At 59.8% G+C, this 23443-nt stretch overlaps 1 protein-coding gene across 10 annotated transcripts in view; it reads left to right on the top strand.

Annotated features, from left to right (window-relative positions):
- MCF2L (MCF.2 cell line derived transforming sequence like) overlaps window positions 1–23443 on the top strand; it is a 128389-nt gene that overhangs the window by 55457 nt on the left and 49489 nt on the right. For 6 of the 10 annotated variants that reach the window (XM_061171097.1, XM_061171095.1, XM_061171098.1 and 3 more), the window contains one exon: window positions 22322–22405. In XM_061171097.1, coding sequence (XP_061027080.1) covers window positions 22322–22405 — 84 coding nt within the window. The other 4 variants (XM_061171099.1, XM_061171100.1, XM_061171105.1 and 1 more) reach the window with 4 other exon arrangements.

Raw genomic sequence — 23443 nt, 5'->3', positions numbered from 1 at the left:
ACTCAATTTCGTTTCTTTTTATGGCTGAGTAATATTCCATTGTACATATGTGCCACACCTTCTTTATCCATTCATCTGGTGATGGACACTTAGGTTGCTTCCATGTCCTGGCTATTGTAAATAGAGCTGCAGTGAACATTGTGGTGCATGACTCTTTTTGAATTAATGGTTTTCTCAGGGTATATGCCCAGTAGTCGGATTGCTGGGTTGTGTGGTAGTTCTATTATTAGTTTTTTAAGAAACCTCCATACTGTTCTCCATAGTGGCTGTATCAATTTACATTCCCACCAACAGTGCAGGAGGGTTCCCTTTTCTCCACACCCTCTCCAGCATTTATTGTTTGTAGATTTTTTTAATTAATTATTTATTCGTTTATTTATTTTTGGCTGCGTTGGGTCTCTGTTGTTGTGCATGGGCTCTCTCCAGTTACGATGAGCGGGGGCCACTCCTCATTGAGGTGCACAGGCTTCTCATTGCGATGGCCTCTCCTGTTGTGGAGCACGGGCTCTAGGCACACGGGCTCAGCAGTTGTGGCACATGGGCTCAGTAGTTGTGGCTCACGGGCTCTAGAGTGCAGGCTCAACAGCTGAGGCACATGGGCTCAGTTGCTCCATGGCATGTGGGATCCTCCCGGACCGGGGCTCGAACCCATGTCCCTGGCACTGGCAGGCGGATTCTTAACCACTGTGCCACGAGGGAAGTCCCTATTGTTTGTAGATTTTTTGATGATGGCCATTCTGACCGTTGTGAGGTGATACCTCATTGTGGTTTTGATTTGCATTTCTCTAATGATAAGTGATGTTGAGCATCCTTTCAGGTGTTTGTAGGATATCTATATATCTTCTTTGGAGAAATGTCTATTTAGGTGTTCCGCCCATTTTGGGGTTGGGTTGTTTGTTTTTTTGATATTGAGCTGCATAAGCTGCTTGTATATTTTGGAGATTAGTATTTTGTCAGTTGCATCATTTGCAAATATTTTCTCCCATTCTGAGGGTTGTCTTTTCATCTTGTTTATGGTTTCCTTTGCTGTGCAAAAGCTTTTAAGTTTCATTAGGTCCCATTTGTTTATTTGTGTTTTTATTTCCATTTCTGTAGGAGGTGGGTCAAAAAGGATCTTGCTGTGATTTATTTCGTAGAGTGTTCTGCCTATGTTTTCCTCTAAGAGTTTTATAGTGTCTGGCCTTATATTTAGGTCTTTAATCAATTTTGAGTTTATTTTTGTGTATGGTGTTAGGAAGTGTTCTAATTTCATTCTTTTACATGTAGCTGTCCTGTTTTCCCAGCACGACTTATTGAAGAGGCTGTCTTTTCTCCATTGCATATTCTTGCCTCCTTCGTCAAAGATAAGGTGACCATATGTGCATGGGTTTATCTCTGGGCCTTCCATCCTGTTCCGTTGATCTATATTTCTGTTTTTGTGACAGTACCATACTGTCTTGATTACTGTAGCTTTGTAGTATAGTCTGAAGTCCGGGAGCCTGCTTCCTCCAGCTGTTTTTCTTTCTCAAGATTGCTTAGGCTATTCGGGGTCTTTTGTGTTTCCATACAAATTGTGAAATTTTTTGTTCTAGTTCTGTGAAAAATGCCATTGGTAGTTTGATAGGGATTGCATTGAATCTGTAGATTGCTTTGGGTAGTATAGTCATTTTCACAATGTTGATTCTTCCAATCCAAGAACATGGTCTATCTCTCCATCTGTTTGTATCATCTTTAATTTCTTTCATCAGTGTCTTACAGTTTTCTGCATACAGGTCTTTTGTCTCCTTGGGTAGGTTTATTCCTAGGTATTTTATTCTTTTTGTTGCAGTGGTAAATGGGAGTGTTTTCTTAATTTCTCTTTCAGATTTTTCATCGTCAGTGTATAGGAATGCAAGAGATTTCTGTGCATTACTTTTGTAACCTGCTACTTTACCAAATTCATTGATTAGCTCTAGTAGTTTTCTGGTAGCATCTTTAGGATTCTCTGCGTGTAGTATCATGTCATCTGCAAACAGTGACAGCTTTACTTCTTCTTTTCCGATTTGGATTCCTTTTATTTCTTTTTCTTTTCTGATTGCTGTGGCTAAAACTTCCAAAACTATGTTGAATAATAGTGGTGAGAGTGGACAACCTTGTCTTGTTCCTGATCTTAGAGGAAATGCTTTCAGTTTTTCACCATTGGGAATGATGTTGGCTGTGGGTTTGTCATATATGGTCTTCCTTATGTTGAGGTAGGTTCCCTCTATGCCCACTTTCTGGAGAGTTTTTATCATAAAGGGGTGTTGAATTTTGTCAAAAGCTTTTTCTGCATCTATTGAGATTATCATATGGTTTTTATCCTTCAGTTTGTTAATATGGTGTATCACGTTGATTGATTAGCATATACTGAAGAATCCTTGCATTCCTGGGATAAACCCCTCTTGATCATGGTGTATGATCCTTTTAATGTGTTGTTGGATTCTGTTTGCTAGTATTTTGTTGAGGATTTTTGCATCTAATTTCATCAGTGATATTGGCCTGTAGTTTTCTTTTTTTGTAGTATCTTTGCCTGGTTTTGGTTTCAGGGTGATGGTGGCCTCGTAGAATGAGTTTGGGAGTGTTCCTTCCTCTGCAGTTTTTTGGAAGAGTTTGCGAAGGATGGGTGTTAGCTCTTCTCTAAATGTTTGATAGAATTCACCTGCGAAGCCATCTGGTCTTGGGCTTTTGTTTGTTGGAAGATTTTTAATCACAGTTTCAATTTCAGTGCTTGTGATTCATCTGTTCATATTTTCTATTTCTTCCTGGTTCAGTCTTGGAAGGTTATACCTTTCTAAGAATTTCTCCATTTCTTCCAGGTTGTCCATTTTGTTGGCATATAGTTGCTTGTAGTAGTCTCTCATGATCCTTTGTATTTTTGCAGTGTCAGTTGTTACTTCTCCTTTTTCATTTTTAATTTTGTTGATTTGAGTCTTCTTCCTTTTTTTCTTGATGAGTCTGGCTAAGGGTTTATCAATTTTGTTTATCTTCTCAGAGAACCAGCTTTGCTATTGTTTCCTTCATTTCTTTTTCATTTATTTCTGATCTGATGTTTATGATTTCTTTCCTTCTGCTAACCTCGGGGTTTTTTTGTTCTTCTTTCTCTAATTGCTTTATGTGTATAGTTAGATTGTTTAGTTGAGATTTTTCTTGTTTCTTGAAGTAGGTTTTAAAAATAAAAACAGAGTTTTCTAAGGTGCCCGCAGTGGCCACCCCAGGACCGAGGCCCTCCCGCTGCCCCGCATGGCGGCAGAGCTGTGAGCCAACCCAAGGGCATTTGTGCCACAATTTCCCGAGTCTCCTGCGATGGGAAGCTTGTTTTGGAAACAGCTTTAAACGAGTCATGACATCTGCCCCTCCTGAGGGATCTTCCCATTGCCACATCTGACTCCTCCATCTGTTGTCCCCACTCTTGGGACCATCTTCCCCAGATGTGGGTCCGGTGGGCCCGTGGGCGTCCCCATCTGGTGCCCCCTCGGTTCTCCTGAGCGCCCCGCCCGGCAGCACCGCCCACCTGCTGTCTTCACTTCTGGGCTCCCGTTCGCGAGCCTCCTGCCTGGGATCTGAGTTGCCACCCCCTAGAAACTCTTTCAGCCCTTCAGGCACACCCAGCACTGGCTCAGGCTGGTCTGCACCCCACATCCCGGGTGAGGGCCGCCTTCCTCTGTGCCCCGTGGCCAGGGTCCTGCCACCCTGTGAACGGAGGGGATTGTGAGCCCTGGAGGGTGGGTCACCTTGTCCCGACCTCTCCCTTAAGGAAACTGAGACCAGCTCGGTGGTCGGATTTAGAATCCAGAATTCCCGAGACCACCGTGGTCCAGCCCAGAAAAGCCCGTGTCACCGCTCTACGCCGTCCTGAATCCCACAACAAAAGCCCCTTTGTGCTTTCCAGGTGGGGGGAGAATGCTGCTGCCTTTCCTCTGGGGGCAGGAAGGGCCCAGTAAGTCAGGCGTCCCTCCGAGCCCCGGACACCTGCCATCCACTGGCTGAGCCCCCAGGGTGTCCCAGACCCATGGTGTCCTGGACCCACGGGTGTCCAGTGGACAGACCCAGCCTCACCCTCATTCAGTGGCATTTTATTAACCTAAGGCCCAGCTGTGTTTGCTCTCTGCCCTGCGTCTGCTCCTCACAGCCGCCTGGATTTACTGGGTTTGTGACAGAAGTTGTTGATCTAGCAGGCGGGGCCTGGTCCCCTCCCGGTCCTTCTGTCCAGGTCACAACTTGTGCAGAACAAATGGAACACTGTTCCTGCTGCCCTGGAGGGTGGGGAGTGATGGGTGCAGATGAACACTTGTCCCAGCCCCGCCCGGAAGGCAGGCGATAGTATCTGCAGCTCTTGTGTCTTTTTTCCAACAGGGCAGGAGAGTCTTCCTGTTTAGCTCATGGAGGTGGGCGGGGGCCGCCCAGCCCTGCTCACAGCCCTGCGGGCGGCACATCTGCTCTGTGGCCTGCGGGAGGGGGTCCTGAGCCCCTCGTGCTGCCTTCCACCCGAGTGGTTAGGTATCACTGGCTTCCGCTGTCCTCACCTCTGTCCGTCTTTCAGCCCTCGGTTCCTGTAGTCATCAGGAGAGACTTTAGGGCACCCCCAGTATAACCCCCATGCTCGGTCACTGTGCAACGTGAAACACACAAGCCAGAATAAAAGTGAGGACTAAGCACTTCCCACAGCCCTCTCTGGTCCCGCCGTGGGCAGTCCTAAAACGTCAGGGCTCATCCCTGCTGTGACTGGGAAAGGAAAGCATACGTGCCAGAACACGGGATGCAGACATGCAGTAAAACACAGAATCGAGCGGTGTTCAGAGGGAGGGGCGGCGTAGAGCTGGGGCGGGTGGGGAAGCCGGGCTGGGGCCCTGTGGGACGCGGCGTCTGGGTGTATGCTGTCCTGGAGGGTGATTGGGCACCAGAATCGGGTTGTAGTCAGATGGAAGGGAAGCCAGAGAGACAGAGAGAAGCGGCCTGGCTCTGCCGCAGCCGGGCTGGGGGCGGATGGATAGTCTTTGATGCGGCGGGGATGCGTTTGGCCCTGATTTCACGTGTCCCATCTCGGGCCGCCCACGAAAGGTGGTCAGAGCCCCCGGTGCCCTTGGCACTTGAACCCCACAGGCAAAGGTCAGACAGACGGAGCCGCATCCCGGTGCACGTCCCCGCCAGCCTCGATCCCCCCGTGGCAAGAAGCGCGGGTCGGAGGTGTGCGTGCTCAGAGCCGGCAAGGCGCCTGGTTGGAGATTCTGGCCGCAGGGGAGGCCCAGGGCACGGAGGGGTGGCCGTCAGCCGAGTGGTTCCAGCTGCAACAGCGACAAGCGCGCTCCCTTCCCCAAAGGGGCCGGGAGACTCAGAGCACAGCCTCGTGGCGGCCTTCCGTGAGTCTGCCGCGAGACCGCGAGCCCACGTCCCCTTCCTCTCGGGCTCGCTGTGAACTCGGGGCCGGGGGTCGTAAGTCATCTTGGGTTGAGGATGAGGAAGAGACAGCCCTTCCGAGGGTCCGGAGCGCGTGGACAGTGCTGAGGACCAGCGTGGGGTGCCTGTGGGGGGTGGGCAGGCTCCACCCGCCTTCCCAGGAGACTCTCGTCCAGCCGCCAAACAAAGCCAGAATCCCTGGAAGGCCTGGGGGCGGGTAAAGGAATCCGGGGGAAGGAGCTGCGTGCCTGGAGCCTGGGGCCAGGGCTAGACCCCCGATAGACCCTGAGCCAGGACGTGGGACCGGGGGACGGTTGGGGGTGGTGGTCTTCCGCGAGCGCTGGTTTAAGACTGGAGGGTGCCGGCCGCAGACTCGCTAGCTGGATGCGTGGACCGCGGTGCTTGCGGGAGCCGAGAGGTTGCCTGGGGACGAGCTGCCTGCGAGCCCTCTGCCCGGTGGCCTCCCACCCTCCTTGCGGGTCCCGCACATTGTGGTGGCACGTGTCCCGAGGTGGGGCCCCCGCACACCTTCCTAGGTTCTCACTGCTGCATCCACGGCTGGAGCTCGTGCGGAAGCCGGGGCGCGGATGGCCGGCCGCGAGGTCCGCCGCTCAGGCCAGCTCCTCAGGGCCTGCCTGTCACTCCAAGAAGGCTGCTTCTTATCCTGTGACCGTGGGTGACCCTGGGGGCAGGGATGATGCGTTCAGCTTAGGAGAGCTGGGTGGACGGGGCTGCAGGAGACAAGAAACAGGGCAGAGCCCCGGGAGCACCTTAATCTAAGGGGCAGCAGCTGGGGGTGGGAAGGACCCGGGCTGCAAGGATCACGGGGCCTTAGAAGGACAGTGAGGACACGGGAGGGGGACAGGGAGGGAGACAGTGAGGTCAGGGAGGGGGACAGAAGGGGGACAGTGAGGTCAGGGAGGGGACATGGAGGGGACAGGGGCCAACTGGGCCTGGGGGCCTGGAGAGGACTGAGTAGCCGCTGTGTCCAATTTCCCTGCTGCCTGAGGCTTTGCTGATCAGGGACACCTGCCTCACAGGTTGCCATGACGATGAAACAGGCCCAGGTGGCAAGGGTGGCCTCGGCAAACAAGGGCGTGCCTTTGAGCGTAGGATGGTCCCTCCCACGTTATCACCAGCGGGTCGTGGCCGGAGAGGGTGGCGGCTTGGTCCTGACTTCTGCACGGTCCAAGCAGCGCAGTCTTGCCCGCGAGGAGATTGTCCTTGGTGAGCTTGTCTTGCATCCCTGGGCAAGGAAGAATTAATACCAAGTGTCTGTAAATATTTACAGGACCAGCTGGGCGGGAGGTCGGGGTGCAGCCGGGGGGCCCCCTGTGTGCTCAGAGCATGACGCCGCCTATACCGTGTGCTAAATACGCGCACGTTACCCAGAACGCTGCGTTTGCTCAAATACACCCTGTTCACGTTGCATTCCGCGCCTGCGTGTCCTCCCAGCTAAGGGCGCCCCTGTAGGGTCACAGGGGAAGCTGGACAGCCCTTCGCAGTGGGCTTCTCCGGGGAACAGAGGCCCTGCCCCTGCCCGCTGCCTTTCTCTCAGGGCGTCCGCCTGGGGCCCGTGGTCGGCAGCCTCTGGCCTCCGGTTCCTGTCCGACCGCCAGGCCTCCTTCCCCGGATTCTCTGCACCCTCTCCTGCCGCTGGTTCTTTCCCCATCTTGCGCTGGTCGCCTGCCTGTACTGCTGGGTGGAGCCGCATAAAATTGCCTTCTTTGTAGGTTGAAAAGGTTTGAATATCCGCAAACTCACCAAACCCTGAACCTGGGAGAGCGTTCACATCTTAAGCAAACACCCTCCTGGCCCAGCGGCCGGCCCTGGGGCCAGGTCCTGAGTGAGCTCGCAGGCCTGTAGCGCCAAACAAGGGACGTGGGGTTAGGTATGGGACGCAGCCAACTCTGCAGAAGTAACCAGTGTCAGCTGATCGGGGCTGAGGTCGCAAACCCCCCCACCCCCAGACGGACACGCCCGCCAGCCCGAGAGCCGCATGTCAGTGGCATCCGTGTGCGACTCTGGGCTCCGGCTCAGCTGTCCCCCAGTGTGACTTGTTACCCCTGGCCCAGGGCCTGTCCTTGAGGCTCTGCAGGGCATCAGCTACTGAGCCATCCCCAGAGACTGCGAGAAATGTCTGCATGCCCTTTGGCCCCAGCTGGCCCGCACGCCCTTCCTCACTCCGTGCACGGCCCACTCTTGAGAGCACAGCATCGGGTGGACGTGAAAACCAGGGGCCGAAGCGATGGTCCTAGAGCCGTCAGCACAGCGAGAGGAAAACCCCGGCAGCTTCCAGGTCTGTGGTGGAGCCTGTGGTCAAGGGCCACGTGGGGAGCGGGTGGGCAAACAGGGACTGACGCGGAGGCCCGAGGCCGAGGAGACCCATGCCAGCGTGGACCTGTGGCCCGGACACCACCCCGAGGGCCTCTGGGGCCGCGGAGAGCCAGTCGGGGGAGGTGACTGCAGAGGGAGCGGCCTCCTCTCCCGCCCGCCCGAGATCACGTTCCTTTCGTCACGCACCTGCCCTGGGCTGCTGGAGGTGTAGCGGGGGCTCGGCCCTGGGGGACGGCAGCAGACAGAAGCTGAGGCGCAGACATGGGCGCCCGAGCACCGTGGACGCGGGAACGGGGCTGGCGGTGTGCCGACGTGTGGGTGGTGCCAGTGCCTCTCGGCTCTCCGGTCTTTGGGGGTGGAGAGACCAGGAGCTGATTAACCGAGTGGGGTTTGTACTGATGCTCCCCTGACCGTGGCCCGTGGGGGGAGAGCAGCCCCCGGCCTCCTCTGACCCCTCCCGCCCGACCCCACGCACTTTTCCCGGATGAACAGATCACGTGTCTTTAGAGGGAAACCTACAAACCAGTGGCTCTCTTTTGAAACTCCGAGTCGGGGATCCGGAGCGGACCGGTTTTAGAGGCGAGCGCGTGCTTGGTTTGTGCACGTTGACGCGCGGCGCCTTCCGGCTGGTTCTGCACACGCACAGGGCGGGCATTAGGACTCCGCCCACCGGACCTGTGCGCCTCGGACCTCCCCTCGGAGGCCACGCACCTCAGCAGTGGGCCGGGCACGCATCGCACGTTCCAGCACAGCCTGGAGAGGAAACGTTGGGGCTGGAGAAGGGCGCCCGCAGCTGAGCCTGTGAGCCCAGAGCCCGTGGCCCAGCAGCTGGCTGAGGAGCGTGGCGACCTGCCTGAGGCAGTGGCCTGGAGGTCGGGCCTTCGACCTTGACTCGGTCGGGAAGAAAGGACAGTGGGAGCAGGCGAGGCTGGATAGAGCCCACGTACCCCGGGCGTGCGCCACAACCTCCTGGTAAAGGCATGTCGGGCCTGAAGACTCCTTTCTCAGAGCGGTCACCTCTCAGGCTGTCGGTCACTCACTCGGCAGGCGTCCACACCATGCTGGATGCCCGAGGTGTCCCTGGGGCAGGAGGGGGCCGTTGTGGTCTCCGCGTCTCCGAGGGGTCAGAGGCCAGCCACCCTGAGCGTGATTCTGGAGGCCGCGCTCGGGGCAAGGACCCGCCTGAGGTGTGAGCTGCAGGCCGCGTGTGGGGGGGGACGTGGGCGAGGGCTGCCCGGGGAGGAGCTGGGCTGGCCCGGCCGCAGAAGGCCTTGCCCACCACGCTGGGAGCTGCACCCCGCTCTGCAGGAACGTCCGCGGTCCCGGCCTCTGGGCGGAGGATGTGAGAGCTGTGCTCGCGGGACTCGTGTGCCAGTGCCAGCGGGAGGCCGCAGGGGAGCTGTTACAAGGAAGACGTGGGACCCATCCAGCAAAGGCCAGGTCAGACCCTGGACCACGTGACGCACGACGGGAGCGTGGACGGGGCGCGTGTTGGCTGTGCCGTGACCGGTGCCCCCAGTGGCGTGAGCTGCTGGACTCCACAGCCTCCTCTGGGGCGAGCGGCCCGGGGCCCAGGCTGGGGGAGGGCACATCTGCCTCATTCCCACGATGGAGAGGATGGAGCCCTCGCCGCCCGTGGACGCACAGCCACGGCCAGTCCTGGTCCAGCCGGAGGGCCGTCCTCTCCAGGTGGGTCGGCTCCAGGCTGGGCTCAGCCCCTCGGGTCCTTCCTGCTGGAGATCTGGTCCTTGGGGGGCGGCCTGGCCTCCCCCTCCCCCGGGAGCGCCCCCTGCAGAACCGAACCCTGCGTTTTCACGTTTTAACGAGCTCCCCCGGGACCCCCCTCGCCCCGCGCCCCGCGGCGGCCCCCACCCCATCACATTTTCCTTGTTCTCAGCCACGCCCCCGCCCCCCAGCCCCTGGCGGCGGTGTTCTGAGGTCTGGCTGCCAAGGACCTGTGGGGTCGCCCCTGGGAGGTCCTGGCCGGGTCCTGCGCCCCCAACCCCGGCCGTCCCGCCTCCCGCCCGCCCGGCTCCCTAAGCCGCTGAGCGCGGGGCCCCGCAGGGAGGGTCTGGACGGGCGACGGGGAGGGAGCCGGCGCTGCGCGAGCCCTGCCACCGCCTGGCCGCACGGTTAACCGGCGGCGGGCAGAGCAAGGGAGCCGACCGCAGGCGCCGGGCTCGGGGACGGCAAACCCGAGGCCCCGGGGAGAGCCCGGGTCCTCGCACTCCGGGCGGGCGGCGCGAGCATGGAGCCCGACCACGTCCCTTTGTGCGCCCAGCACGGGCATTCCGGGCGGCCGGTCGCCACCTCCTGACGCGGCCGGCGGGCGACAGCATGACCTTAAGCCTCCTCTCCCTGCTGTCGCGGGACCTGTCCGCGCTGTGGCTGCTCCTGAAGACCCGCACAGGTGCGCGGCCTGTGGGCGCCGTGGGGACCGTGCGCGAGGGGGCGGGGCCCCGGGGGCCTGGCGCGTCGCCCACGCCGGACTCGGGACTTGTCCGCGGGGTCCGGGCCGGGTGGCGGGCGCGGAAGGGAGCCTCCTGGGTGGGCGTGCCGCGCGTCCCTCCCCCCCATCCTCGTCCTCATCCTCATCCTCGGGCAGCGCCTGCCGGGTACCGGGCCACAGTCGCCGCTCCGCCTGGAAGCTCCTTTGTTCCGGCTGCGGGAGACCTGCCGATGGTGGGGGGCGCCGGTGGGGCCCCTCCACGCAGCGGGACCAGGGCTGGACCGGCGGGGAGCACCGCGGGGCGGTCTGCAGCTCGCGCTCCTGTACCTGCCTGGCTGGGGGAGGGTCACACCCGTGGTGACCGAGAACAAAGAGAGCTGGGCCCGGGAGGGCGCCCAGTTTCCTGGGCTCGTTTCTAGGGACGGAAGGTGTTCGCTTGGAAGTAGTTTGTGGTGAATTCATTTTCCTGTGGGTGCTTCTGCGAAGGATTGACCAACAATGCGTTAAATAGTCTTTCGTAAATTTTAATGAATCAGCCACACCCTAGCCTTTGGTGCGTGAAGTTTCCGGTTTTATAAGGAGGTGACCGGTAGGTGAGACGAGGGAATCAGTGAGTTTCCTGATGGACAAGGTGCAGGACGGTGACCGCCTGGGCGGCCAGGTCGGAACACAAGCTGGTACACGGGGTGAGAGCGTGTGACTCACGCCTGAGCTGGCAGCACGGTGACAAGGCTGGGATCCTGGAAGGAACGCTTCCTGGGGCTTAGAGCTTAGAGGCTCGCCAGTGGGCGGTGCGTTCCCTACCGAATGCTGGAGTCTTCCCTCCCGCGTGGACCCGCGTGGTCATCAAAGCCATCCCTTTGTTTCCACACTACACTCCGGCTCTGATTCTTATCACGTTCCCTTAAAAATTCTAGGTGTTTTTCTAACACGTGCTTTACTTTTAAGATAAACGGGCTCTTGAGTGAACGTCCTGAGGCAATTTGGGGTGCCTGAGGGGTGGAGGGCTTCTCCCCCAGTCTCTGGAAACCATCCACTGGTCTCCTACAGAAGGAAGCGTTTGTCCGGTTTCCCAGAGTTGCTGGCACATGTGATGTGACCTCTCCCTTGGTGTTGCCGGGAACACTCCCCAGGTGGCCCGTACCTGGCTCTGTAACCGGATGCTGACTTTCACTAGCGCCTGCTGGTTGCGGACGGGTTGCTGCACCTCCTTCCTCACTTCTGCTCAGGGTGCACAGGATTGGGGGGGGCGGTTGGCACCGGCCGAGCCGGCAGCTGGGCCCTGAGCAGGCGGAGTGGGTGAGAGCCACGTGGCGAGACCACAGCTCCGGCACCGCGTCACCGCGTCCAGGGCAGCGGAATGGAGTGGATGAGAGCCACGTGGCGAGACCACAGCTCCGTCACCGCCTCACCGCGTCCAGGGCAGCGGAATGGAGTGGGTGAGAGCCACGTGGCGAGACCACAGCTCCGGCACCGCGTCCAGGGCAGTGGAATGGAGTGGATGAGAATCACGTGGCGAGACCACAGGTCTGTCACCGCGTCCAGGGCAGCGGAGCCCGCGGAGCGGGACAGCAGGGCTGAGCCACGCTCCCAGACCAGGGCCAGCGTCCCCCGTCCTGTCCCTTGCGAAACCAGTGAGGTCGCCAGGTGTGCACGACCCGCCGCTGCCAACCCCCCAGCTCCCTCTCCGTCACCCCTCGTCTCTCTGTCTCGCTCACTTGGTCTGTCTCGTCTGTCTCGCTGTGTCTGTGTGTATCATTCTCTCTGCCTCTCCCCCTCTCTCTGTGTCTCTTCCCCTCTCTCTGTCTCTCCCCCTCAGTCCCTCTGTCTCTCTGTGTCTTTCTCACTCTCTGTCTCTGTCTCTCTCCCCTCTCTCCTACGTGTGTCCGGGGCTCCGCGGTCAAGCTCCGGCGGGGCAGCGTCCGTGGAGGGCCCAAGCCCCGCTCTGCTCTGTGCCGCCCCATCTGGCGATCAGGGACCCCGTCAGCAGGGCCGCCTGGGTGAGGCTCAGGGTGACGTGTGCCTCCGTCCCTGTCGTCCAGGGCCCCAGCCTCCTCTGCCCTGTGCGTCGTCGTTTCTGTGTTTTGGGGGGAGCGTTGTGTTTTGAGAAGGTCAGTGCAGTTCCTCGTTTGGTCTTAGATTTATCGAGCTGCAGACACTTGAAAGTGGGACTCCATGTGCGTGTCCACCGTCGAGGGGAGGGTTTGGGGAGCTGCTGGGGTCCTTGCGGGAGCGTGGTGTGGGTGTCAGGGCTGCACCGGCCTCCCACGCGGCCCGTTCTGTGAGCTGCTTTCCGAGGGCAGATCTGGACAGGTCCCCGGGGGTGCTGCCCCCAGCCCCGCCTTCTGCCTTCGGAGCGACGAGGGGCGGAAGTAGGTGGACATCCCTGAGCTTTACGGACGTGCTGCTTTTTACTGTTGACGAGTGGTTGTTTTAGAAAAGAGCTGTCGCACGTCTCCTTCATTTCCAAACAGCAGTGGGCTCACACGTGTGTGTATCTGTGGTGTGTTTGTGAGATGTGTCCGACAAGCTGCCGGGGGCCCAGCATGGCGGGAGGCTCGACCCAAAGCCGAGTGAGGGTGGGGCCTTGCTGCCGGCGCACTGCTCGGACCCGCTGGCTTTCACTGAACCCCGAAGTGCCCACGTCCGAAGAGGGCGTGGACGGTGGTGTGGCTTGAAGGGTGTGCAAGCTGTTGGCCGTCGGCCCCCTGGGAAAGCGCCACATCCTCCCCAGGCCCTCGGGGCACCTCCTGCGGCCTCTGCTCGGCGCGTCCTGTGGGGAGGCCGGGCCAGCGTGACCCCAGCTGCGGCCCCCCTCCTGGTCACCTCCGGGGCCTGGAATCCCATCTGGACCGCATCCCTGATCCCTGTGGAGGCCCCGCCCGGCCGGGATGAGACGCAAACAGCACAAGGGCGGGTTCCACCTAACTGGGCACAGAGGGTTGCTGCTTTTGGAGCAGGCAGGAGCCCGAGGGACTTCCAGCACAGCTCGGACGGAAGCTGGGGGCCTGCCTGGCGGGGGCTGCGGTTCTGCTCTCGGACCCGCTCTTTCGCAGGGACCTGGGCCGCTGGGTGCGTGTTTAAGTGGCAACATTAACTCATCAGGCAGGTGCCCTCGGGCCCAGGATGCCCAGGAGAAGAAGGAAGGTTTGGAAAGGACTGACCCTCAGGCCCTGGGTGGCGGTAGACTTTCGGCCAGGGGAGGAGCAGTGAGGCCCAGGAGAGGGACGCCCACCGTCTGGCCCCGGGGCTGCTTCGTGGGCCCGCCCGCGCCTGGAGATCTCCCACCCCTTTCCAGCTTGGCCGGGTTCCGGGGGCTCCCAGGAGCCATGGGGAGCTGGTGGGTCTGAGCAGTTCTGCCCACTGCGTCGTTGTAACCTTGGGTCATCGTGTGTGACGGCCTGCCTGGTGGGCTGGCCAGGCTCGGGAGCTGGACCCTGGCAGGGTTTGCCCGGTGCCGCACGGGGAGGAGGGCCACTAGGAGGACCGTTTTTGATGATAAAAGGTCCACGGAGATTTTATTCCGTGCCAGCCCACACCCCATGCCTGAGCTTGGAGGCTCCAGCCCAGGCCCCCGGGCCGCCTTAGTCCTCCCTGACCTCGTTACCTGGCCCACCTGCCGCCTGGCTCCCTGCTGGGTGTGTGACCCACCCTCATCCCTCCAGCCTGCTCTGGGCACTCAGAGTCACTGCGCAGAGTAACGTGTAGTAAATTAACCTGCCTGCGATGTGGCCACGAGGCCTCCTGCTGGGCTTCCACGCCCCCCCCCCCCCGCCCCCGTCCTGCAGGTCTGATTCTAGTTCATCAGGGCCCTTCTCCAGGGAGGCCTCGCAGGGGCAGCCCGACCCCGCCTGGAGCTCCACGGTGTGGGTGCAAAGGAGGCCCTCGCCCATGGCAAGGGGGTCCCTTCTGGGTCCTCTACGGGGCCCAAGGCCCCTTGGTCCAAGCAGACATCCCAGGCCCCAGCCCAGTGCCCACCCTAAACCCAGGGTGAACCTGGCCGTCCGAGCACGCGGCCAGACCCCAGCTCCGCGACCCGGGGGGAGCACGGCCCCATGAACTGAGTGAGTGAGGCGGCACCTCTCCCTTCCACCCCGCGGCTTGGTCCTCTCTGCTGGGCCGGGCAGGCCCCGCCTCCCCCTGCTCCTGACATCCAGATGCTAGAGCCTTCCGTGCAGCTCTGCGGCCACCGGCCGCGTGTGGCTGTTTACGGTTAAACCAGTTAAAACTGAATAAAATGAACAACTGCAGCTGCTCCACCCCCATCAACCACGTTTCGAGCGCTCAGCGGTGTCTGTGGGTCGGGCGGCAGAGACGGGGACACTCCGGTCATCCCGGGAGCTCTGGGGGCGGGGGGCCTGCTCTGGACACACGTGAGCCGCTACGCAGATGAGGCGCACGCAGCGGGGGTGCCGGGGCTCTGGGATCAGGCGCTGGGGGGGCCCCAGCTGAGCTGAGAGACGCAGGACGGTCAGGCCGGGTGGAGGGTCCTAGGCAGAGCTGTGCCTCCAAGCAGGTGGGGGGAGCAGGAAAAGCCAGGGTGGGACCATCCCACCCAGAACCCACCTTTCCCCGTGGGCACGTCCCTGCTCTCGGTAACGGTAGCAGAGCCAGAAGAAACCGGGAGAGGCTGAAGGGTGGATGCGGCCCTTTCCTGGCCCGACCTCCCCGAGGTGCAGTGCGGCCAGGTGCCAGCTCGCACACTAGCAGCAATTAAACACCCACCGCATGCCAGACACCATTGCTGCATGTGTGTACAAGCCTCCCCAGAGCTAGATGCTGCGATTATCCTGATTTACAGACAAAGAGACCAACTCAGAGAGGTTAGGTAACACGCCCAATGTCACACAGCTCCCACCTGCCTCAGGAGCACTGGTCCACTGCCCAGGAGACCAGAATCCCTGCACATAACGGGTGATTCTGCAAAATAAAACACAGCCTCTGGACCAGGAGGTGGCCCAGAGGCCAGAACAGCTCTGCAGATGGCATGTCTGTGTGAGCCTTGGGGACGACGGACAGTCCGTGCTCACAGGTGGCTGCAGGTGCGCGTCTGCCCGTTCACCAAGGGCAAGGTCATTCTCCTCTCCGCCCACAGCTTCAGATCTTATAAGATTTCGGATCAGAATTCTCCTTAGGGGCTTCCCTGGTGGCGCAGCGGTTAAGATCCACCTGCCAACGCAGGGGACACGGGTTTGAGCCCTGGTCCGGGAAGATCCCACATGCCACGGAGCAACTAAGCCCATGCGCCACAACTACTGAAGCCCACACGCCTAGAGCCCGTGCTCCGCAACAAGAGAAGCCACCGCAATGAGAAGCCCGCGCACTGCAATGAAGAGTAGCCCCTGCTCGCCGCAACTAGAGAAAGCCCATGCGCAGCAACGAAGACCCAACACAGCCAAAAATAAAGGAAGGAAGGAAGGAAGAAAGAATTCTCCTTAGACTCTAAGGAGGAAATGCAAACTCACGAGATGATTTAAAGTGTCTCATCTAATTGCAGTGTCATTTCTTAGATCATTGCCGCAGGGTCAGGGGCCCCCCAGATCACATGCAGGGGAAGGCCTTACCGTTTGCTGTAACCCCTCTGAGCCCGGGAGGGGCCCAGCTTCCCCTGCTTTGCAGTTACTTGGAGCTCTTCTCCGCGGCTCTGCAGAGCCAAGCCTCCCACCAAGTTAGACATGCCCCGCCCCCTGCCAGCATTTCCACTTGCTAACCCCAGACCCAGAATCACCCACCCTGATGCCGTCTCAGGCTGAGGGCACCCCTGCCCTGCCCTTCTTTGCTCTGCTGCACCTATGGTCACCCCATCACTGCTGTGTGGCCTCGGGCAAGTCACTCAGCCTCTCTGTGCCTTAGTTTGCTCATCCAAAAAAATGGGATAATCATGTTCCTACCTCTTGGTTTGTTGTGACAATTAAATGCATTAGTACATTAAAAGTACTTAGTAATAGTTATATTGCAACTGCTATTTCTACTGTGGATTAAAGATTTTCTGTGTGAACCCATTTAAAAGTAATCTAGTTGCCCAGACAGCCTACAAGTTTAAGAAATTCTTACTTTTCTCCTATACTTTCTCTTATGTCCACTGGTCACAGTGAGATGTTTGAGACACACTTGCTTTCTTGATTGAGACCTCGGTGTTTTGTTTTAACTTTAATCTGTGTCATTGACTCAGTGGGTACTTGTGTGGGAATTTCATTTAAGACTTTTTCTTTGTTTTCATAAGGACCAGCGAGGGTGGCCTGTCCCCAAGTATGCTATCCACAACGTGACTCCTGCAGGAGTCGGAGGTGCCGTGCACCCCCTTCTCCCCGCACACCCCAGAACCCGTGACAGTTAAGTTTCGGGGGTAGTCCCAGAGTCTGCAAGACAAGAGGTTTTCTGTGGTGCTCCCCAAGTTTGTCCGACTGCGGAGCCCTTCTCTCTCTCCCTGACTGGGGAGGGGGCTGTGCCGAAGGTGCGGAGAAGTGAAAGTCTGGAGCCCCCCAGTGTGAGTGGAGCTCCTGGGAAAATGCTCCATGCTGGTGTGCGGGTCAGTGGGTGTGAGGGTTGCTTACGCACTGAGGCAGGGCACTGAGGCAGGTCGGGGCAGGTCTCTGCATGCTTGGCAAGCTGCCCGGAGCCTGTGTTAGAGCGGATTCTGAGGCCCGCTGGGGCTCAGCCGTCTGCCGTCGGCAGGCGGTGCGACGTCTAAGCCAGGTGTCTGCCACGTCCTGCGTCGCCTGAGACCTGGCAGAGGTGATGTAGTTGACATCCTACGGGACAGGATTCCAAAAGCTATTTTTCAAGAAGTTGTTTGTAGCTCAGAAACCACCAAGCGTGCGGTGTGACTATCCACAAGCCAGGCTGTGAAACGTGCGTGCAAGCTTCGTATCCGGGGCCCCTGGCGTGGGTGTGGAGCGTGCGCCCTGAGGCCCACCTGGCTGAAGCTGCTGCCCAGGTGGTCTCTTCTGACGTCCGAAACCTTCACAAAACGGGTGTTGGTGAAGGGGCAGATGGAAACGCGTCCGCTGGTGTCCCTGGGGGAGCCCTGGCCTCTGATTTGCTGTCCAGCGCACGGAAGGAGGGTCTGATCGGCACCAGCCCCGCGGGCGGGTGGCCTTGAGAAGCCTGCACTCCTGTGAGATCAACTGAGAAGGCCATGGACGGCGGGGCAGGGCGGGATGAGGATTCTACATGAGCCTCGCCGAGGCCCCAGGAGAGTCATTCCCGTGCAGCCTGACTGCAGGCACGCTGCCGAGTGGGCCGTGGCCTTGGAAGATGCAAGTCTAGAGCCTGTATGGTAGGAGGCCGCTGGGCCTCGTCTGCACGGATGGTGCCCCCTCTGGTCCCCCAGGGCTCCCGCGGCTCTGCTCAGTGTTTGTCCCCGGTGCCCACGCGGGAGAGCTCCTACGGCTCCAGCTGGGCCCCGGCTGGTTCCCTGAGCTCCGCCGGGGGTGCCTGCGAGCCAAACCCTCTGCTGAGGATGGGGCTTCCCTGAGGACGAGTTTGGTTAAGCATCTTCTCATATGGGGCCTTTTATTTTAAAATACATAAGGATTCACGTCCTGAGATCAGGAAATCGGGGAGAACAGTGGTGAACTGAGTTAACGATGGATCGTACGTGACGTGAAATGTTTGTGCCTAATCCAGTAACGAGTAACTTGTTAAAAATACCCAGGATGGCCTGTGAGAGAGGATTCAGCCCAAGTGAGTGTAGATCTCCAACATCCCGAAGGGCTGAGTCCCAGAGCCGTCCTGTGGACTACAGGTTGCCATGGAGATGCCTCTCCTGCCTGACCGAGGGCCGGAACGGAGCCTGTTCGGAGCCCCAGGCATCCTCGTCCCCCGGCTTGGAGTCGCCTCTTTGCGGCCGTTCCTCTGCACACACTCTGCTCTGGTTTGGAGGTTCCTGGGTGGGGTCTTGGTGGACTAGGAATCCCACCCAAGTGAGTTGGTGAAACCACCCCACGGACTCTCCACTTTGGACTCTGAAAGGGCATCACGGGTGTATTTTGATAGAAAATAAACAAAAGCCTCGGGTGTGGATGTTCAACCAGATATAAACAAGGAAGAGAATTAGCCGTAACGGACTTAGTGGACATTGCGGCCCAGGGCCTCTTGCCAGCTGCCGACCCCTCCGTAGGAGCCCTTCTCAGGCTCCTGTCCCCCTTCAGAGAGATCCAAGGTCACCGGCAAGGCAGGGACCAGCCTCCGAACACGAACGCCAGGCTCCTGCACGTACTGTGGGCTTCCTTGACCCAGACCCTCGCCACCTGGACATGGATTTCCAGGGTCCACGCGCTCTGACCACTCCCACCTGGACGTGGATTTCCAGGGTCCACGCGCTCTGCGTCTCTCGAGCCCCAGCCCTGCGTGTGTTCTCGGCCCGAGGCAGCGCTGGCAAGCACGGTGCAGCTCAGAGGCCCTTCCCGTGGGCAGCACGGGCCAGATGCAGCCTGCTCTGCATTATGAAGTCCTGGTCCTAAAAGAAAGCAAATATGCGAGTCAGTTTGCCAGAGGAAGGAAGTTTGCTGCCGGAGTCTGATTGTGTTAAGATGAAACGGTGTGAAGATAAAAGGGTGGTGCCCCCTCCCCTGGACTCTCCGATTGCTGCCCAGACCAGGCAGGACTCAGGGGACCACTTTGTGGCCAGAGATTCCAGCGGTTGGTGTTTCTTCCCCTTTGTCCTCGTGTAGAACTGAGCTGGGCCCCCGCACCACTGAGATGTCGTGAGCTCAGCGAGGGGTCGTTCCCTCTGGCCACTGACAGGGAGCGGGCGTCTGTCCCCTGCGTGCTCTGGACAGAGCGACCTTTCCAGACGGGCTCCCAGAGCTGGTGCCAGCGGGGCCAGGTCAACCTGCAGACCCCGTCCCCGGCCCCCGGCCCCGACCCTGCAGGGGTCGGAAGGGAAGCGCTGTCCTCTCCCCCTGCACCCCTCCCGTCTCAGAGTGACTCTGTGTTGGGTAATTGCCTGGAGTCTCCGCTTACGTCTGGGCGACAGGAAAGTTGTTGTCGGGTGGTTATCTGTGAGGCATTGTGCGCACACAGAGCGGGTCTGTGCAGGAGCTGGGCCTCCCCTGACCCTGACCCTGACCCTGAGCTGGCGGGCAGGGCGACCCCACTTCCCGTCCCAGACCTCAAATGGGCCAGGCTGGGCACCTCCACTTCCTTCTCAACCGGCCGTCACCTGCCGCTCGAGTGCAAGATGAAATATTGTGGACGAGGCCCCAGTCTTTGAGCGAGAAAGAAGCAGTAAGTGCCTGACACCCCAGCGCCTGCTGTCCACGGAGGGTCACGTGACAAACACCATGTGCCTCGATGGCAGCTGGAAACTGCTCGGTTATTCCCAGCTCTCTTAGGGGCGGCCAGTGACCATTTAACACGTATGAGTTTTTGTACAGTCCATTTGTCAGAATGGACCTCGTGTGCAGAGTAACCCTGCTTTTAAACCTAGACTGGGTCATTTGATCTAAGGCACAATATTAGGTTAGTCCTGCCCAAGAAAGTTCACGGGTGGTGGGTTCTGGGGCACGGCTGCCGTGGTCAGCGGTCTACACCCACGGGGCCTGCAACGGGCAGAAATTCTGGAACCAGCCTGGGTGCAAGTCAGAACGAACTTTGCCAAATTGGCCAGATTCCAAATGAAGCTCTGAGGAGTCATCGTCTATTCGTTCAGCACAAGGTCTTTGGGCTCCTGCCCTGGGAGTGGGCCGGCTGGTGCCCTCCGCGCGGGATGCAGGAGGCTGTGAGGCCCCCGCCAGGCTGGGAGGCAGAGAAAGGCCCCCCCGAAGAGGTGACATCTCGGTAAGACATCTTGAGTAAGATTGGACCAGGAAACAGGGATGGGAAAAGCACCACAGAGGGGGCAGCCTGTGCAAAGACCCCAGGCCTGGCAGGACCTCGGCTGGTCGGGGAACTCGAAGCACATCGGGGCGGCAGCCCCAAGCACGTCTCTCTGCGGAAGCAAATTAACATGGACAGTGGTCCGGCCAGTGAGAAAGGGCAGGGATGGTAGGAGCATCAGCCGTGCCCCTAGCACGTGGGGAGCCGTCTGCCGTCCGGGGGAGCCAGACACGGAGGGCAGACAGCTCTGGTGTCCACAGCGAGCCCAGGAAGGAGGGAGTGTTCTCGTCGGAGGGGCCACATGAAGGCCGTGCCACTCGGAGCTGCTCGGAACCAGGTCTGAGAGTCTCTGCAGAAACGCCCGTCGGAGCCTCCATGTGGTCCTGGGGGGTCTGCGGGCTGAGGGCAGTCTTGCGAGGCCTGGGGAACTGCCCGTTCCAGCGTCCACGCCGGTCAGGGGACTTGCCAGCTCGCAGCATCCGTGCTGTTTTCCGCAGCCCCAGGTGTCTCCTTTCCAAGCTTGAGGGCGACCCCACTTCCCCGGGGGTCCGTCTCAATGATGCGCTTGTCCCCGGCGGGCAGAGGCCGGATTTGAGGAGAACGGGGTCCATGCTCGACAGCGTGGGCAGCGTAAAATCTGGCCTCCCAGCCTCCGTGAAGCTGCCTGCCCATCGCACCTGACGTGTGTTCTAAATAAACGAGGTGTGACGGCCATAAACCACCTCGTCTGGAATTAAAAACATTTCAGGTTTTCTTTTAGCATTTGTTTCCAGCCCTGTTTTTCTCCCACAAAAGAAAGCCACTGGTGAGACGTTTCCCTGCACAGGGGAGGTGGCGTGGCCCCGAGCTGCCCGTGGAGCCGGCAGAGTCGTGGCCTCTGAGGTTTCTGAGCGTGACCCGTCATTCAGTCCCTGACCCTGAACGTGCTGCGGCTCTGTCGGGACGGGTGGCCCAGGGACACGGCCCCCGTCACGTCCTCGTCAGCGCCAGGCAGAGTCACAGGGCAGCCAGCCATTGGTCTCGGCAGCGCCACAAATGACAGCCCGGATCTGGGGACCCGCCTGTGCGTTTCGTCGTGCCACCTGCTCGTGCTTTGCTGGTCTGCAGGACGGAGGCTTATCCGCTCGGAGGGCGTTTCACTGTCTCCGTGACCCGAATCTCCAGGCCCTGGGGGCCTGGGTCTTCTTCTGGGTGTAGGAGAGCTGACTTTCAAGCCATTTGTGAGTTGTAGTCTCTGTGGAGACGTTGTGTCAACATTCAAGGCTGCAGACTCTCCAGGACACCCGGGTCTGGAGACACGAGACGTGGGCCGTCGGTCACGTGGTACCAACCTGGCAGCAACTGGAGACACAGGTCCCCGAAGGCCCCCGAGTACCCCGGCTCTGTGGCCACCTGCTGGTGCCCCAGCACGGACCCAGACCCCGTCCGTGTCTGGGTTCCGCCAGGAGTCTTGCTAAACCTTTTGTTTCTGGTCAACGCCTCCAGGCTGTGACTGGGTCACTCCGGGCCCTGATCTAGGACTTGCGGCTGTCAGTACCGGGCTCAGCGCCCTGCTCAGGGTCAGTGTCAGGCTGGGGTGAGGCTCCAGGCATGTGTGTCTGAACCCACTGCCATGGCCAGGTTTCCACTCTGACCAGTGGGTTGTTGCATAGACAGCAGGCGAGAACCCCAAGGGTGGCCCAGCCACTTCCAGGACGTCGGTAGGTGCTCTCAGACCAAAGCGTGTCTGCTCCCTGAGCACTTGTCTCGGGGTCCGTCCTCCAGCTCCCGGTCCTGCCCCGCTCCCCCCGACCTCCCCTCTGCCCGCCTATCCTTCTCTGTCCCTCCATGTCCCTCCCTGTCCCCCCTGTCCCTCCATGTCCCTCCCTGTCCCCCTCTGTCCCTCCATGTCCCTCCCTGTCCCTCCCTGTCTCTCCCTGTCCCTCCGTGTCCCTCCCTGTCTCTCCCTGTCCCTCCGTGTCCCTCCCTGTCTCTCTCTCTCCCTCCATGTCCCTCCCTGTCTCTCTCTCTCCCTCCCTGTCCCTCCCTGTCCCCCCCCTCCCTCCCTGTCCCTTCCTCCACTCCCTCCCCCTTCCTCCACTCCCTCCGCCTTTCTCTGTGCTTCTGACACACACCACGCTTTAAATATTGATGAATCACTCAGCGCACAGCTTTCTGTGCTCTGGGAAACAAAGGTTTCTGTACTGGAAACTGGAATCCCTTTTTCCGGGCCCGTGACCGCTGGACCCCCGAGTGTCTGCGGTGGGGCTGACCCAGACGTAGCTCGGGAGGCCATTTGCTCCAAATGACAGCGTGTTTCCGTCTGCTCTGCTCTCCCCGCAGATGAAATCATGCACCACGACATCAGCCCGCTCTGTGCTGCCGACATCCAGGACCAACTGCAGAAGCGCTTTGCTTACCTGTCTGGTGAGTGCGAAGGCCAGGGCGTGTGACGGGGGCGGGGGGTGTGTGCTTGGCCAGGCGGTCGGCCTCCTGGTCCTCCGTGACCGCGTCGTGGGGCCTGGGGACGATCCGTGCAGTGCAGCCCGCCCCCCATGGCACTGATGCCTGTGATGAGGGCAGCTCAGAGCTGGCAAGTGCCGGCCAGGGGTCAGCTGGGTCCCCAGGGGGGCGTGGCCCGAGTGCTCCTGGCTGCAGTCTCCTGGATTCCAGAGCTTTCCTGGGATGGGGAGGAGGTGCAGGTGTGGCACAGTCGCCACCGTGCAGTGTCCAGGGCCTGGGGTCTGGCTTCCGTGGCTCCGCCTTCTGGGAGAAGCCCCTGGGGTGCCACTGGCATGGGCGAGGTGCTGGCACTGCCCACAAGCCTGTCCTGGGGTCGCTCTGTATCTCCGGCCCCTGTCCACCTGCCACCCTCCCCTGGGATCCAGGTTCTGTCTCCACCCTGCAGGGACATCTTGCTGTCCTATCCGGCCGGCCGAGGTGCTGGTGCCTCGGGCCTGCAAAGGCCGTGACCGTTGCACAAGAGCAGTGCCTGGAGTGGGGTGGCCACCCCTCCATCAGGCAGGCCTGCCCACCAAGCCTCCCTGTGCTGAGAGTCAGGGGCCCGAGGACGAAGGCCCCCTGCTCACGGCCCTTTCCCCTGGCCAGCAGGTAGGGGTCTCTCCTGAGCTCCGAGAGCCAGTGCTGCGCCCCCAGGCTCACCTGCCCATCCCTTGGTGCCAGGAGCTGCTCCCCAGGCCGTGCCCTGTGTGGCTGTGGCCCACCTGCCCCCCTACACATGGACCCGTGGTGTCGCTCTGGGGTTTAAGTGCCTCTTGAGACCCGAGCCCCGTGAGCAGGAAAGCTGAGCCTCTGTGGTTTGTCAGCGGAGACGGCATCCTGCTCTTCCTGGAGGGGCCACCACCGCAAGGGGCACCCACCTCACGGAGGAAGGAGAGAGAGTGGGGTGTCCTTCTGAGAAACAAAAGTCCCCAACAGGACAGGGTCATGACCTTGACCTTCCTT

Source organism: Eubalaena glacialis, chromosome 16 (assembly GCF_028564815.1).
Source record: "Eubalaena glacialis isolate mEubGla1 chromosome 16, mEubGla1.1.hap2.+ XY, whole genome shotgun sequence".
NCBI lineage: Eukaryota > Metazoa > Chordata > Mammalia > Artiodactyla > Balaenidae > Eubalaena > Eubalaena glacialis.
The sequence above is the reverse complement of the archived record's forward strand: the minus strand, read 5'-3'. Positions and strand labels throughout refer to the sequence as shown.